Source organism: Eptatretus burgeri, chromosome 7, assembly GCF_056783735.1.
Source record: "Eptatretus burgeri isolate ZD-2024b chromosome 7, Ebu_testis_v1, whole genome shotgun sequence".
In the NCBI taxonomy this organism is placed as follows: Eukaryota; Metazoa; Chordata; class Myxini; order Myxiniformes; family Myxinidae; genus Eptatretus; species Eptatretus burgeri.
The window spans coordinates 80,702,295-80,718,992 of record NC_140967.1 but is presented as its reverse complement, the minus strand read 5'-3'; the positions used below and the strand labels follow the sequence as shown (position 1 = coordinate 80,718,992).

Here is a 16,698-nt window from a genome sequence, read left to right as displayed (position 1 = left end):
TGTTGTCGTCTTTGTTGTTGTTGTTGTTTTTTATCGCTTCAGAATTGGGAAGAGATGAAATCTGTTTCTAAATTAATTACTTAATATTTTTTATGCCTTCATTCAGTTATTTGTTTTCATTGATATTAAAAAAAAATACGACAATGTTTGACTTAAATGTCTCAAAAAAAAAAAGCAAAGCGTGGTGTATATAAACGACTGCACTTTAGTGATGCAGTGATTCTTCCCTTTATCTATTTTGGTCATTCGCAGCGATATAATTCCTGAAATTTCAATAACATCGGAGCATTGAAATGTCTTGCTCGTCGTACGAAATCCAAAACTGAACTTGCACAACAACATCAACATAAGGTTGAGAAAAATTGAACGGGAGGGCTCGTCACGTGACGTGGACCTGATTTTTTTTTTTTTTTTTTTTTTTTTTTTTTTTAATTTAAGCAAATTTAATTTCCTCTCTCTTGTCAGAAGGTGGCAGATTCACGTGTCTTGTTCGGTTTCAAATATCATGTCGTCGTGAATGTTGCGTTAACCTTTAATTTTTTTCTTCCGGTCGCATAGTTACCTCAGCGAGATTTGAAAACCTGTCGGTGAGGTAAAAAGAAAAAAAAAATCCAGGTTCCGGCGTCAAACGCTTCATAAAGTCTCGGGGCCGTGCTCATAGAGCTCATCTTCATTCGACATCGATGTTTGTCTGATTTGTGGAACTCGAGTGTTCTCATTCCCCGAAGCCCCTTTGCTACCATGAACGACTGCAGGTAAGTCGTTAAGTGTGCGGCCGGCAGGTGCTGAAGACTCGTCTTTCTCACACGAGTAGTATATCTAGTTGATAAACATAACGACACCACACCGCTGGTAACGTACATTATAATGTTCGTTTTTTTTCTGTTTGCATTATGTGGTGGAATGTTGTGAGAGATTGCTTTGACATGATTATTTATTTATTGATCCCCTTCATGTTGTCTGAGACAGATTAAAAAATGACATCGCACTTGACCATGAGGGCAATGAAGACGGTGTTGTACAGAAAGACAACGAGGAGGAAAAACCTGCTGATAAACAGGTGACGATGTTCAATTGTAACCGTTTTATGGTGGAAAAGTTCGATTAGTAATAACCTGTGATGTGTGTGGGCATCCCAATTAGTGACCTCATGAAATGTAGTTGTGCTCATAAGGTTGCTGAGAGAGAAAACAAATGAAACACACACACACACACACACACACACACACACACACACACACACACACACACACACACACACACACACACACACACACACACCACCATGCGGTTACAAAACCCCATCTCCCACTCTGTGGGTGGATGTGATAATGAGCCCTCATTTCATTCATTGTACAAACTAGTGCGTGGCCGTATGTGTAAAAAAAAAAAAAAAAAAAAAAAGAGAAAAAAATTACTTTCAAACCGCGTGCCAGAAACAACCACACAGGCCGTTCCATCGCTCTCACGTGCCTGTCCGTACGTGCGTGGCCGTACATGCAAAAAATAAAAAAAAAACTTTCAAACAACCACACAGGCCTTTCCTTTCAAACACTTTCAAACAACCACACAGTTCCTTCGCTCTCATAAACGACGACTGGATTGGGGCATTGTGTTTATAAATGCGCATAAGAAATCGAGAAATTATTAGAATACAGTAAGTCATCACTATCCGGAAGGAGTGCGTGCCCGTACGGAATGTTCACATGCATTCCACGAATTATCGCTTGCATTGAAGTAACAACTGCTGTGATACTTGCACACACAGAGTTAATTAAAATTAACTTTACCTCCCTGTCTTTGCGAGCTATGACATTCGCTGTCATTGACCATTGTCACTCCTACGCCACAGTAACTAAGGTGCCCTTTCCCCATCGGCCACGCCTACGCAGCAACGTGTCTTGTCATTGGTTTGGTAAATAAATGGCCGCAGCAACGTGTCTTGTCATTGATTTGGAAAATAAATGGCCATAACTTGTGAACCACTTGTCTGATTAATATCAAACCTTGAAAAGGCACATACTCGGGTCCCCAGCAATATACCTGGCAAGTTTCAATTAGATCGGACCAGTGGTTGTCGAGAAACAGCGGACACACACACATACACATTGCTGGAATTATAGATAGATACAGGGTGAGTCAGAAGTAACACCCAATTTCTGTCAGTTGATTGTTTGTTTGCCATTTGTATTACAGTGTACAAGAAGGTAGAAATAAATGAATGACATGTTTATCTAACTATTTATTCAAGAAAAAATTATTACGGAACTGCACCAAGCTGTTTTACTTGCAATTTTCAAAGTGCCCTCCCTCGTGGATCGATGCACAATTGCAGCCGAGCAGGCACAGAGCGGAACACACGTCTGCAGAATTCGATATCAATTTCCTCAAACTTTGCAGTGATTTGAGCCTTCAATTCCTGAATGGTACGAGGCTTTTCACAATAAACAAGGTCTTTCATGAGCTCTCAAAGAAAGAAATCTGGAGGTGTTAGGTCTGGGGAGCGTGCCGGCCACTCAATCGGACCGCGGCGGCCGATCCACTTTCTGGGAAAGTTTTCCTCAAGCCACTGACGAACATAACGTCCATAATGAGGTGGAGCTCCATCATGCCAGAAATAACAGTCCTGATCTTGTACCCTGGGCCAAAAGAAGGTTTGCAGCATATCCAGGTAAATTTCTGCAGTGACAGATCCCTCAAAGGCTCATTCCGTGTCATTTCAGCCGGGGGTTGCAGTGACCCCCTCATATTTTTCTGAAAAAATTCTCAAAGCTACCTTAACATATATGAGGAAGGGTTGCCAAGTTATAGCTCAAAATTCCAAGTAGTGTCCGAGATATGGCCCTACAAACACCCAAGGGGTTTATATCTGAAGCATTTTTGGAGGGCTCTAAATTCCAGAGTTTTACAAACAGAGTTCTGAAAATTCACACGAATGGTGTCTATTAGTGAGGCTTTCAGAATCTGACATCAAAAATGCTCTACTTGAAATACTTTTTAAGATAAGTACTCTCAAAAGTAGTGATTTGTAACATGCAGTCAAAAAATTTGAGTTTTCAAATTGCTGCCAACAGTCAGTTTATTCATCATGAAGAATTTTGTTGCCTGATTTACATAATCTAGTGACTGGATCATTTACACAAGAAAACTGAAACCTTTTGGAGCAAAATCTTGAGTGCTATCGGTGTCTGAACTTTGCTCCAGACTCAACGACACTGAAATTTACCCCGGTTTTACCCCAAGCGTTCACCATGTTGACAGTTACACAGCTCTTTTAATTTTATGTCACTTAAAGACACATACATAGGCAAACTGTGGTAGAAAATTCAAGAGTTGTTCTCAATCCCTTCTATTTTTAAAAAGGCCCACTATTTAAAAAAAAACATGTTTGATGAAGGATGTAGAATAATAGCAATAGGTGTGCTTTTGAAGTTGAAGCCATGCCAAACATTCATAAGTTGGCACCACAATGATCTAATTGTTGTGTTTTTTTGGTCAGAACAAGTATGTGGTTACTTTAATTTGGCTCATTTTTTAAAAAAGGATATTTTAGTTTAAGGCCACCACCAATCTCAACTATGAATTAAGACACATAATGTGATCATAATAATCACCATTATAAATAATCATTTGCATATATAATTGTTTATATACTTAGTGTACATTGTACGAAAGTATACATACATTTGTAAATGTAGGTACAATATCTGATTAAACTTTTTTTTTCATATAAAATTGTTTGGACAAATGTACTTGGATCCATTGTACAAAGTGAACAGTGATTAGTTTTATAATTGCCAGGATATAATAAAATGTAACAATGAGCATTGGCAGTTACTACAGGGCTGTGTATTAGGTTAAAGCCTAAATATGATAGAGTTGTGCTTCATGCCTAACTTTGGAAATGATTTTGGTACACTTCTTTAAGGTTTACTCAACTGATTTATATATTTTTAGATTCCACTTAAGTCGTACTTCCTTGCAATATCTTTATTTTTTCTATATGTTTGTTAGTAAAAAAATTATTTAAAAAAAAGTAGCTTTTGGGACTGCAGAATCATTAGAAATTGATGCATTTAAAAAAAAATTCGTTTAAAAATAGAAGGGATTGAGAACAACTCTTGAATTTTCTACCACAGTTTGCCTATGTATGTGTCTTTAAGTGACAAAAATTTAAAAGAGCTGTGTAACTATCAACATGGTGAACGCTTGGGGTAAAACCGGGGTAAATTTCAGTGTCGTTGAGTCTGCAGCAAAGTTCAGACACCGACAGCACCCAAGATATTGCTCCAAAAGGTTTCAGTTTTCTTGTGTAAATGATCCAGTCACTAGATAATGTAAATCGGGCAACAAAATTCTTCATGATGAATCAACTGACTGTTGGCAGCAATTTGAAAACTCAAATTTTTTTGACCATGTTGCAAATCACTACTTTTGAGAGTACTTATCTCAAAAAGTATTTTAAGTAGAACATTTTTTTATGTCAGGTTCTGAAAGCCTCACTAATAGACACCATTTGTGTGAATTTTCAGAACTGTTTGTAAAACTCTGGAATTTAGAGCCCTCCAAAAATGCTTCAGATACAAATCTGCAACTCTCGATTGCCAGAATTGAAACACCCCGAGGGTGTTGTAGGGCCATATCTCGGACACTACTTGGAATTTTGAGCTATAACTTGGCAAACCTTCCTCATATATGTTGAGGTAGCTTTGAGAATTTTTTCAGGCAAATCTGAGGGGGTCACCGCAGAATTTCATTTTTTTTCGCTGATTTGACATGGAATGACCCCAAAGAAAAAGGGTCCAATTATCCCGACTGGAGATATGGCTGCCCAAACTGTCACTCCAGGTAAATTGACCTCCTTCTCAACTGTCACTCTTGGGTTATTCGCAGCCCAGTAGACACAATTGTGTCTGTTAATTGTGCCATTAAAGGCCCGGTCACACCTTGACGTTTTAGCCAGCGATGGCAACGTATTAAAATGTATCTAAAACGCTGGCTTACGTTGAACTTTTGATGTTGTTTTTTAAAGATTCGGACGTATTCATAGCGACTTGGTCTTATGTATAACGCATTGGTAACGGACACAGAACGTTTCGTTGTGTTATAGATAACTTATACCAACGAATGCTGAACCTGTTGTCGGCCTACACAACCGATGCCCAACGATAGTCTAACTTAGGCATAGCGCGTTGCACGCATCGCCGACGATGTCGTGACGTAGCCTATTAAAAGGCTGACTCACAACGATTCGAATCATAACTGCCGTAGAAATGGAAGTGTCAACATCGCAGTCACACCTTGGCGATCTTGCCAGCGTATGCCGACCTAAGAAAAATGTGTCTAAAACGTTGGGGCACGTCAAATACGGTATGAGTAAGTTTGGTATACGTGAGTACAACGCTAAAGTACGCTATCATACGTCGTAGTAAGTAGAGTACGTCAAGAAATTTTAAACATGTTCAAAATTTTACGACGTACTCGGCGTATGACACGTTCCGCATGCGATGGGGATAAGTTTTACACACGATATGCGGATGCTTACACACGTCTACAAAGGCTACTTATAAGCTACTCATAAGTCGAAACACGTCGCGGTAATGTCTTTTTTTACGTGAAACTTATTTCTAACTTGTGTTTGACGTGCTTTGAACCAATTCTTTACGTAGTCCCAACACATCACACATCGACGTATGTAGACGTATTCCAATGACGTCTTCCGGTCGACAAAAAAAATAAATTAACGTGTTTCTAGCTTACAACTGCCATATAAAGACGTGTTCCCAGCGGTTTTGGGAATTGGTGTATAAAAATGCTGCTCATAAAAGGGGAACCCAACAGTGTTTTCGAGTCCTTTTTGAGTCGATGTCCATGTCAGCAGTATCAGTATTAGTATTAGTATTAGTAGTAGTTTGTTCATGTTGGCAGTAGTAGGTGAGTGTGAGGGGGAGGGTGTGGGTTATGATGGATTGTCCTTGCGTTTAACGATTTAAATGATAAACTCAACGATTTAAATGGCTGCATCTCCACTATTGAAAGTAGACGCTTGCGCTCAACAATTGGATTTTTCTTACACTCAACGACTTTTAAACGGTACCACTCAGCTAGTTTCTTTGATTACAATGAACGATTTAAATTGCTGTCACTCGCCTTTGTTTTTTGACGCTGGCGCTCGGAAATTTTAATCGTTTCGATTGAACGTGCTAAATCGCTCAAACTCCACTATTGAAAGTAGACGCTTGCGCTCAACAATTGGAATCATAGCCAAGCTAGACATCGAAGTGTGAACATCCTCATCATGCCGAAGAAAAGTTTGAAGAATGCTGCAAATAAGTGTCCTGGCCGTGGCCTTGGACGCTGACGCAAGGACGATCCATTATACCGACGTCTTTCAGCCTATGAGTAACTTAAAAGTAACGTCTGTCGATGTGTGACAACGATCGCGTAACGTGCCAACAACACGTTAATCATAGGTTAGAAATAAGTTTCGGGTACGCTAAACATTACCTCGGTGTGTCTCAACTTATGATTAACTTACAAGTAGCATGTGTTGACGTCTGTCAACGATCGCAGACCGTGCATACAACTTGTGGCCAGCGTAGCGGAACGTGTGAGTCATACGCCGGCATACGTCGTGAAATTTCAAGCATGAAAAAGTTTGAGGACAACCAAAAAGTACAACGTTTAAAGCCAACGTACAACGACGTATGGCAGTGTTTTTCAGCGTGCTCTCAATGTTATCAAAACTTACCCATAACGTATTCAACGTGTGCCAGCGTTTTAGAAAAAAAATTCAAAAATCGGCATACGTTGGCTAAAACGTCAAAGTGTGACCGGGCCTTAAGCTCAATTTGGTGCAAATTCAGTAACTTTCTAAACTCGCCGCAATAACCTGCAAAACAAAATCAAAAATAATTAAATTACGAAAATTAATAATCTGCAAGACTATTATTAACAACATGACTTCCCAGAAAGAATCTGACAGCCGAAAAAACAGAAATCGGGCACTACTTTTGACTCACCCGGTATACTGTGTACAGACATGACAGAAGTAAATAGACAGCAGGATTTTGAAATAATTTATTTCTTGAGTATTTGAAGAACATTTGATCCATTTTTAGACATACACGAGTATTTGGTAGACTTGCCATTTGCAGATTTCAATGCTTTTACTCTTTCAGACATCGAACTAACGAGTTCCAAAATTTTCTCTTGTGGGATTTCTGCCCAAACTTCATGCCAAAAGTTTAGGAATTCTGCCCGTGATGTTGGTTTCCTGGACTTTTTTGCGCACAACTCGATCCAATATGGCCCAGACGTGTTGAATAGGATTCATGTCAGGAGACTGACTTGGCCATGGAAGTCACTTGATCTCATTTCTGTCCTGCCATTATTTGGTCTTTTTTGCAGTGTGGCATGGAGTTCCACCTTCCATGAACATAGTGTTATTTTTGACAATCTGACCAGTGGAGAAGACTGGGAGAAGTCCATCCTCAAGGATAGACATGTATATCGAAGAGTTGATGTTGCCAACACACTCCAGAAGCTCTGGCTGACCAGTGCTCCAGATTGCTCCCCACACCATCACTGAAAAACCACAGTGTTTGACAGTTGACTGCAATCGGTTCAAAGAGAACTCTTGACTGGGAAGTCTCCAGATCCATACGCGTCCACTGTCAGAAAATTTAACAAATTGGGACTCATCTGAAAAAAATGACAGTTTGCCAAAACTCCAAGGGTCTGGTGGCCATCTCGTCAGCTCACTTCTTTCTCCTTTGAATGTTGGCTGGTCAACTAAGAGGTTTTCTCCGTGTTGCTCTCCCATAGTAGCCCAGTTGATGGAGGTACTGCACGGCAGTTCTTTGAGCTAACTTGGACCTCCTCTGCAACATCTGCTGCCTTGCAACGGGGAGTTTTTCAATGGACCGCTTGACAGCTCGAAGACATCTTTCTGAGGACCCAGATCAACCAGAACGGGAAGCTGTGGATTCCTTTACTTCACTGGTAAATTGCACAATCACCTCATTGGCCGTAGAAAGCAGAATGCCAAGGTTCTGAGCTGTCTGACGCTGGTTGACTCCACCATCCGATTGGCCAACAATTCATCCTCTTTGAAAACCGCAAAGGACATGTGCTCCTTGGGTTTGAGGCAGAGTTAATTGTCATACATGACCCAGGAACTCGTTCCTGCAAATATATAGTTGAATATTAGTACAAATCACTGAGTAAAACTTGCTTTAAACAGATGAAATGAATAGATTTAAGGTGTCTATTTACTTCTGTCATGTCTCTGTATGTATATGTGTGTGTGTGTGTGTGTGTGTGTGTGTGTGTGTGTGTGTGTGTGTGTGTGTGTGTGTGTGTGTGTGTGTGTGTGTGTGTGTGTGTGTGTGTGTGTGTGTGTGTGTGTGTGTGTGTGTGTGTGTGTGTGTGTATGTATGTATGTATGTATGTATGTATGTATATATATATATATATATATATATATATATATATATATATATATATATATATACATATATATATATATATATATATATATATATATATATATATATATATATATATATACATGCATACATACATGCATACATACATGCATACATACATGCATACATACATGCATACATACATACATACATACATACATACATACATACATACATATATTGTTACGGCTTTGGAAATTCGCAGAACACCATATAGGTCCTTAGTTCAGTTATGCCGATAAGTCCGTGTTCAGTTAGATTTCCCCACCGTTGTTTAATGGGTTTTTATCCGTGTGGACAGGGCTGTGATCTTTGAGTTAGCAGTTTTTCTTTTACTATCGTTATTTTGCAACAACCACCACAACCGCATCTCAACCACCTTGTCCACAACCGCATCTCAACAACCACCCCATCCCCACCACAGTGCCAACCACAACAACCACAACCACCTTCTCCACAACCGCATCTCAACCACCTTCTCCACAACCGCATCTCAACCACCTTCTCCACAACCGCATCTCAACAACCATGCCATCCCCACCACAGCGCCAACCACAACCACCTTCTCCACAACTGCATCTCAACCACCTTCTCAACAACCACGCCATCCCCACCACAGCGCCAACCACAACCACCATCTCCACAAACAACGGACACCACCATCGAATAACATCTCTGCCACCCAACGTGATGGTTACTGAACAAGAAAGAACGGAAACGGTAAAAAACCCATTGCTCAGGAGGAAAATTAGACACCACACTTCTTGGAATTTCCCCTCAGAACTGGCAAACAGAAGTGACGGTTGGGCAACGATCAAATGAGTCAAGCTGATCTCTGCTGGAATTTCCTCCCCCGCGCACCGCGAAGGGAGGGCGATGCGCCGTCAAGATAAAAGGGCACGCGGAACGAGTGGTCGAGAGTGGAGAGTGGGGCTGTGAGTGTGGAGGTCTGGAGGTAGTGGTTGCTCTCTGCCTGGGTCAAAGTGAGTCGGTGGAGTCAGTCAGCAGTAGTGGAGGTCTGGGCTCGTGCGGAGTTGTAGGTAGCCGCACTGGAGCCTGGAGTCCAGAGTCCCCGCAGTCGGTGGGTCGCTGGAGAAGGACCATCGAGGGTGGAGGTAACCTGCAACGGTCTTGTGGAACTCCTTCGGTCCACCAAGCTCCACGTTATAAAGGCCTACGGGCCCAGTCTGACCCCCTTGTCTTTGAGGGGGTCTTTCCTTGTTTCTTTGAATGAATGTTGTGGTGCCGAGTCCAATAAGTAGAACCTGTTAAGTGCTTGTGAATAATAAATAATAGACGGTTGTAGTGCTTTGCCTTGTTCGTGTCTTGCTGCTTCCCGCCAATTCCATTGCTTCTCTGTTTACGTGCATGTTGGTGTTTTGATTCCATACCTGCATGCTTGATTGTATATGTGTCGTTTTATAAATAAATGTCCTTGTGTGAATGTTAACCCGTTCGTGTCCTCTTTCCCCATTGAACTGCTATCTTGCCTTCGGAATAATAGCTGGCTTTTTAATCGCCGATAATAGAATTGGGTCCAACGAGGCCTGGCGATAATCCACCGCTCGGTTATCCCAGAACGGAACGAACAGCTTAAGCGGTTCGTGTCCAAGCAGGCCTTCGTTGAGGTACGGTCTCTCGGTAGTCTGCCCGCGCGAATACTGAGGTATATTGATAATTCGGCGATTGACCCTGCCGCGCGCAGGTAGAGTGTTGACTAGGCCGTGGTATGTGCTTGGAGCGCACTTGTGACTGGTTTTCGGCGTTGTTCCTGAAAGTCTCGACTGAATTTTCCGTCCGGTGGGCGAGACGGCCGCCATTGGCTAAAGTGGCTGTTCGCACGCTGGGCCGTTGGCAGATTCGTAGCAATATGCTATCTTCTTCTCTTGTAAATTGTCTCTTCTGTGTTCCAGTGTTCAGTCCTGGAACTCTGCATTTTTATTGTAATCATCTCAAAAGACTTCAATGCAATTTGGGTGCCTCCATGACATGTTTTGTAAATAGTAATTCAACCATAAAACCCAGTGATGCTTTACGTTAACAATATTGCAAAACGCCAACTTTTCTTCATGAGAATTGTTCATTAGTTTGGTGTAGAGTTTGAATGTTTCCACACTGAACTTTGTTGCTTTGATTGATTTTTGGTTCGTAGTCATGACCAGGTTTCACCCAGCGCATAGGAAATATTGTTGTTCAATTGCAAAAATAATTTCTTGGTTTATTTTTGCTGAGTCATAATTGGCATATTTCATTTGAATAATTAGTACAATACTTTGTTGATTTTGAGTGTGTGTGCGCAATGTATGAGGTGGCTACAAAGTGATGGATCAATTTATTACATACTTGTATTGCTTCACCGAGACAACAAATTACTCATTAGATAGGTTAGACATGGTTCTGCATTGTCATAGGCATTCTGTTGCTCTGATCTGACAGCATGGTTATGCTTTGTAGGGGTTTTGTGATGGGGTAAGTCACTCAACAATCATATGCAACCACACAACCCGAGGAGGCTACGACTCAAACGTTGAATGAAGGCACCCCTAAAACTTGTAGAACGTTCCACAGAACATGGAGATGATTTGAAGCGGCTTCATTCTTTGATGGTCCTCCTGACAAATTTGTGTCCACACTGTGCTGATGGTCCACACTGTGCTGCACTTCTGCACAGCCTGGTGTTGGCTCAGTGGTTAGGGTGGCGGCTTGGGATCTGAGGGTCCTGAGTTCAAGCCTCATTGCCCGCTGAATTAATTCACCAGGGGTTGACAGCCTGCCATCCTTCCGTGGTCGGCAAAATGAGTACCAGCTTGCTGGGATGACCGAGTCATTCAAGTATCCTGCGTCAGAGTGGCGACCTGTCCAGGATTGTGCCCAATAGCCAAGGAGACTGCTTCGGCAGCACCAACGCTCTGTACAGAGTATGGTCCCAATGGATGGATGACAAATTTGAACATTGCGACAAACGAACCTCAACATTGTGGTCACCCCTTCCACCGATGACACTGCATAAAGGAAAGTTCTTTGCTTTCAATTGGTGAATACAGTCAGACCATGTATAATGCTCAGAATTTGTTCTTGAGGAGAGTGTTCTACAACATAGCATAAAACAAGGCCATTATAACATGGTGCCTATTGGAGATATGCTCCCAACAACACAATCATTACCTCTAAAATACTATTGGACAGCTTCCTTGGAAATCAGTATTAAGTATAAAGGTGTTTCATTATGAATACGAAGACTTTGTTCACAAATAAATGTATTAAATTAATGAGCCAACCTTTGGCTCATCTGCCTCGTGTTGGCTTAATGGTTAGGGTGGCGGGCTTTGGGTCCTGAGTTCAAATCCCCCTCAGCTTTTGAATTAATACCAGGTGGGGTTAACTCAGCCTGTCATCCTTCCGAGGTCGGCAAAATGAGTGCCAGCATGCTGGTGTTCTGTGTAGGAGTGACGACTCATCCAGGATTGTGCCCAATAGCCAAGGAGACTGCTTAAGCAGCACCAACGTTCTGCACAGAGTATGGTCCCAATCTCCTCCCCCTCCTTTGGCTCATCCTCCACTGAAGCTGAGCTCGTTTCTTTATCAGGAAGCTATTGAGGGTTGTTTGCTTGCTCTTTCTCTTTCTGTCAAGTCTCGACAAGCATCTGTTCTTCCTGTACTGAGAAATGTTGCAAAAGACCTCTCTTCACTGCTGTACTGCACTCCATATCTCGGTCACTTTCCGAGATGCTCTCAATCAATCATCTCGCACAACTTCCGATAACTATCTTTTAACGTTTTGGTGCCGAAGAATTTCTCGGTTTCACTGTCTTCATCTCCACTGTCTTGCTTGGCATGGTGCTTCTCGAGCTCCTGTAACCAACTCATCATTAATCAAGCTTGGCCCGTGTGATGCTAGTAGCTCCTCAACATTGTCGGCATTAACTTCCTCGAGACCAGTGTAGTTAGCTAGCTGGACAATCTCCTGAGTGACAACGTCCTCCACCTCAAACCCGGCGAACTTGTTCCTGGCTTCTGCCCACACATTCCATCACGCAAAGTTCATCGCAGTGACGGTTACTTCTTCCAAGCTTTGCTGATGTTTTCTACATTGTTGATGTCATTTTTTTCCAGAATTTCTTGATTGACATTTGGTCAGGATCATCTGTCACCTTGAAGAGCCACTTAAAAAAGAAAGAAAAATTGAATATATATTTTTTTTCATTGAGTGTTAAAACGCAATACAAGATTGTGCTGAACGAGTTCTGGTAGGACAATCTATCAGATGTTGCCCAAAATATGGGCAAAAGAACAATGATTTTATAGAACACAAGAGAACTGCTCGTATACAGTATATTTGAGACTAAGGATTGTGCTCATGTTGTCCTCATTACTGTGCACTGCTTGATGGCCTTGTATAATTGATTATCATTTTTATTTTAATCTTAAGGTGGTGGCACCAGAAGAACACCCCTTGCAGTATCATTACTCCTTGTGGTTTTCGCGTCGTACACCCGGGCGCCAGGCGAGCTCGCAGAACTACGAACAGAACATCAAATGCATCGGCAGCTTTGCATCGGTGAGCTTCTTTGATCCACCACTTTCACATCATTGTTGGGTTACTCAATGCCAACTTGTCTGACTTTCAAAATGTTATTTGGGGTGAAAACTACCTTTTTGGATAATATTAACGAACAGTAAATTTCAACACCCCAGCTACAAGTCATTTTAATTACCTGTCTGTCTAAAAATTGGGTTTCACATCCATTTTATGCAATCACTCTTCATAGCAATGCTTGATTGACCTTTGGACAGGCTCATATATTGACCTTTTGTTAATGCATCAATCTGAAATTTTAATCTCGTCTTTTAGAATCTGTCCCCTTAACCATCCCTGAAAGTGTACCTTTTAAAAACTAATATATTGTACCTTTTACCTTTTAAAACTGATATAGTGTACCTTTTAAAAACTGATATATTGTTATGAATCTGGAAGCCTTGTGCATACAGACAGCAGTCCCTAAGCTTAGTTATTTCAATAAGTGTGTGTTTATAGTTAGGGCCCCCTACCTGTGTCTAATGGGAATTAAATGTTTGCTGCGAATTACTTTTTTAGTCAGGGTTTTTGCAATACAAAACGAGCCTCCAGCCAACCGAAACCATCACACCTCGCTTCCTCACACCGACGCCATTGTCTACAAACGTGGGCGGAGATTTCCATCGCCTCAGACCCGGACTCCGCTCAGGAAGGCAGGGGCGTGCCCCTTGTCCAATCAGGCCACAGAGTTCGGTTTTCCCATGACACGCCGGCCAATGAGAGTTGAGATGGCCACAGAAGGCGGTTTTCCCACGACGCGCTGGCCAATGAGGGTAGAGATGGCCACAGAAGGCGGTTTTCCCACGACACGCCGGCCAATGAGGGTGGAGGCCACCACCTCAGAGGGCGATTTTTCTCACGACACGCCGGCCAATTAGGGTAGAGGCCACCTCAGAGGGTGATTTTCCGACCCCGGACAAGAAGAAAATATTGTTGGTTGGTTGGTTGGTCGTCTTGGGGTCATGGTGGTCATCATCGTGTTGCGGGTTCGAGTCCCGCCAAGCTGGATCATCATTGCCTCTGATCTTCTCCCTGGCCGTGGTCGATTGGTGCGTGGCCGGTTGGAGAGCATGGTGCCCGGTGCTTGGAGCGGCATCGTGTTGCGGGTTCGAGTCCTGTTGAGCCGGATCGTCGAAGACCACAAGAGGTGGACAGGTCCAAGCGCAGGCTCTGCTCTCGAGCTCATCTGTTCTCGAGCTGGAAGCCTTCAATAAAGACCATTGGTGTGTGTGTGTCTGTGTGTCTGTGTGTCTGTGTGTCTGTGTCTAGGGCACTGTCTGTAAGTAGAAACTGTTAAGTGCTTTTTTTGCCTTGTACATACTGCATTTCTTATTGTCTGATAACTCTGCCCTTGATGTGTTCCTTCCCCACCTATTGTAAATAAATATCCATTTGTTGAATGTGTCAGCTCATTTCTGTGTTTTCTTCATTGGTTTAACACGGTGCGTGTTGGGTGATTAAAAAGTCCGTTGCTGCTGTAGAAATACATTTGGACCGACGGGACCTTGGTAACCATCCGCTCAGGTTACGCACGGTTCGAGCACGGAAACGACTCGTCCCGTTCGAGCCCCGTCGAGGGTGTGAATACTCGGTAGTTCGCCACATGGGCCTCGGTATTTTGAAGTTTGGCAAATAACCCTGTGCCCACGCGGTTAATTTATTGACGATTCACGGTCCTGTAAGGGACCCGTACCCTCGGAGTTATCCGAGGGTAACGATCTGAATTCCGGGTGATCAGTGGAGCCAACTCTACTGCTCCACCTAGCGGTCGTGCTCATCGCCGATACCCGACCCACAACAATATGTCGTGTGATTGGATTTTCAGGATTTTCACATACACACTTGTGGTGGGGTGGGGGGGGGGGTTGCCTGTTTCTGGTTATGTGACTGACACAAATTTTTCTTCACCGGTTGGAATTTTTATTTGATTGAAATATTTGAGGTGGGGGGGGTGATTGGGGTCAGTCACCTCCCTTTGCCAGTGGTGGAACCTCCAAAATGGCAGTTACAACAACGGTGTTTTACAAAGTGCAGATGTCTTCGTGGAATACATTTTTTTTTTGAAAGAAGCAATGCAATTGATAACGATTTTGGAACTTTGTCACACTGTGCAAGGATAATTATTCTGTCCTGCATCCCTCATGTCGTGGATCGACGTCGATCCAGGTTTCTTTGTTCGTGATATTTTGTCCTTTTCCATCAATTTTCTTCAAGTTGAAGATGACTGCAGTTCACCAGAATCAGAGGGGATACCTAAAATGTAAATATAGTCATCGACATTTGGTGTTCTAATATCTTCCTCAGAACAGAGACAAGCAGAATCTGAAAGCTTTCGTCAAAATTACCTGGGTTTCAGTTTCAGCAAGATATCTTCAATCCAATTTCAATTGAACATAGAATAAATGAGCGAGTGCTAAAATTGACATCGTATTTCAGAAGGCCTAACTCCATAATTTTAGGGAGCCATAGTTTTTATTTATTTATTTATTTTGGTGGGGTAGTGAGGGTGAAATTTTTTAATATCAAAGTCTGCAAAGCGAGTTGGCATTGAATGACTCCAATTGTTGTAATATGCATAGTGTGAGGGAATATTGAAAAGTAATGCCTCCTGTTCTTTTTCTCCAAAACAAGTAAAGATGTTTGAATGAAACAAAGTCCAGTCTGCACATTAGTTCCTCCCACCACTGGGTGCGAAGTTTTGTGATTCTGACACGAGATGTCTCAGTGCTACATTGGTCAACGTGGCAGAGAGCAGCACGACGTTGTCAGTGCTGTGAATCGCTGGAGATGGGAGTTGGGTGCACCATTACGATCCTGAGAGGAAGAAACGGTCAATGGAGTACCACCACAAAGGATCACCAGCCCCGACTTTTCTTCCCCAAACTTAAAGAACACCTTCGTAGAGACCATGTTTCTTCTGACGATGATGTCAAATGCTGGTTAAGTCAGCAGGACTCTTTTATATCAGGACAACATCATACAACTAGTTGAACCTTGGCAGGAAGATGTGGACTGCAGTGGTGATTATGTTGAGAAATATCTATGCACCATGGTAAAATAAAGATTGATGTTTGTACCTGTCTTTGTTTCATTTGAATATCTATATCTGTTTTGGAGGAGAAAAAAATAGGCGGCGTTACTTTTCAACACACCCTTGTGTTTCCATTTACAGTTCAAATGTTCATGGGTTATGAACCCTCTGCACTTTCTACCTCAGGTCGAGCACTTCTGGAGATATTACAGCCACATTGTCCGGCCAAGTGACCTCACAGGCCACAGTGATTTCCATCTTTTCAAAGAGGGAATCAAACCAATGTGGGAGGTATGATTTTAACATGCCAGACAAATTGTACAAAATGCCAACGCTGTATCAAGCACCTCTGAATGAATGAATTGTCATTATTTTATTATCGCAGTTGATTGTCACCAATTTAAATGCCCCCTCCCATTTCACTCTTTTATTTGAATAGTGTCGTATGAGTGCCAACTATTCTTGCTGATTCAAATATACTTATTGTTTGTTTGCTTGCTTGCTTGTTGTTTTCTATTGGAACTATCACTTTTCTGGCTGGCAAGATGGCTTAGAGGTATGCACGCTCGCCTCTAAACTGTCTAGCCTGTGTTTGAATCTCG

General features: G+C 42.2%; 1 protein-coding gene across 8 annotated transcripts in view; it reads left to right on the top strand.

The window, feature by feature from the left end:
- The first annotated feature begins 421 nt into the window (after positions 1-421).
- Positions 422-16,698, top strand: part of EIF4E2 (eukaryotic translation initiation factor 4E family member 2) — a 45,632-nt gene continuing 29,355 nt past the window's right edge. Inside the window, exons 1-4 of one of the 8 annotated variants that reach the window (XM_085889182.1) lie at positions 422-755; positions 970-1,060; positions 12,919-13,047; positions 16,238-16,387. In XM_085889182.1, coding sequence (XP_085745308.1) covers positions 742-755; positions 970-1,060; positions 12,919-13,047; positions 16,238-16,387 — 384 coding nt within the window. In that variant the 5' untranslated portion in view covers positions 422-741. The remainder of the gene's footprint in view (positions 756-969; positions 1,061-12,918; positions 13,048-16,237; positions 16,388-16,698) is intronic. The other 7 variants (XM_085889183.1, XM_085889176.1, XM_085889178.1 and 4 more) reach the window with 7 other exon arrangements.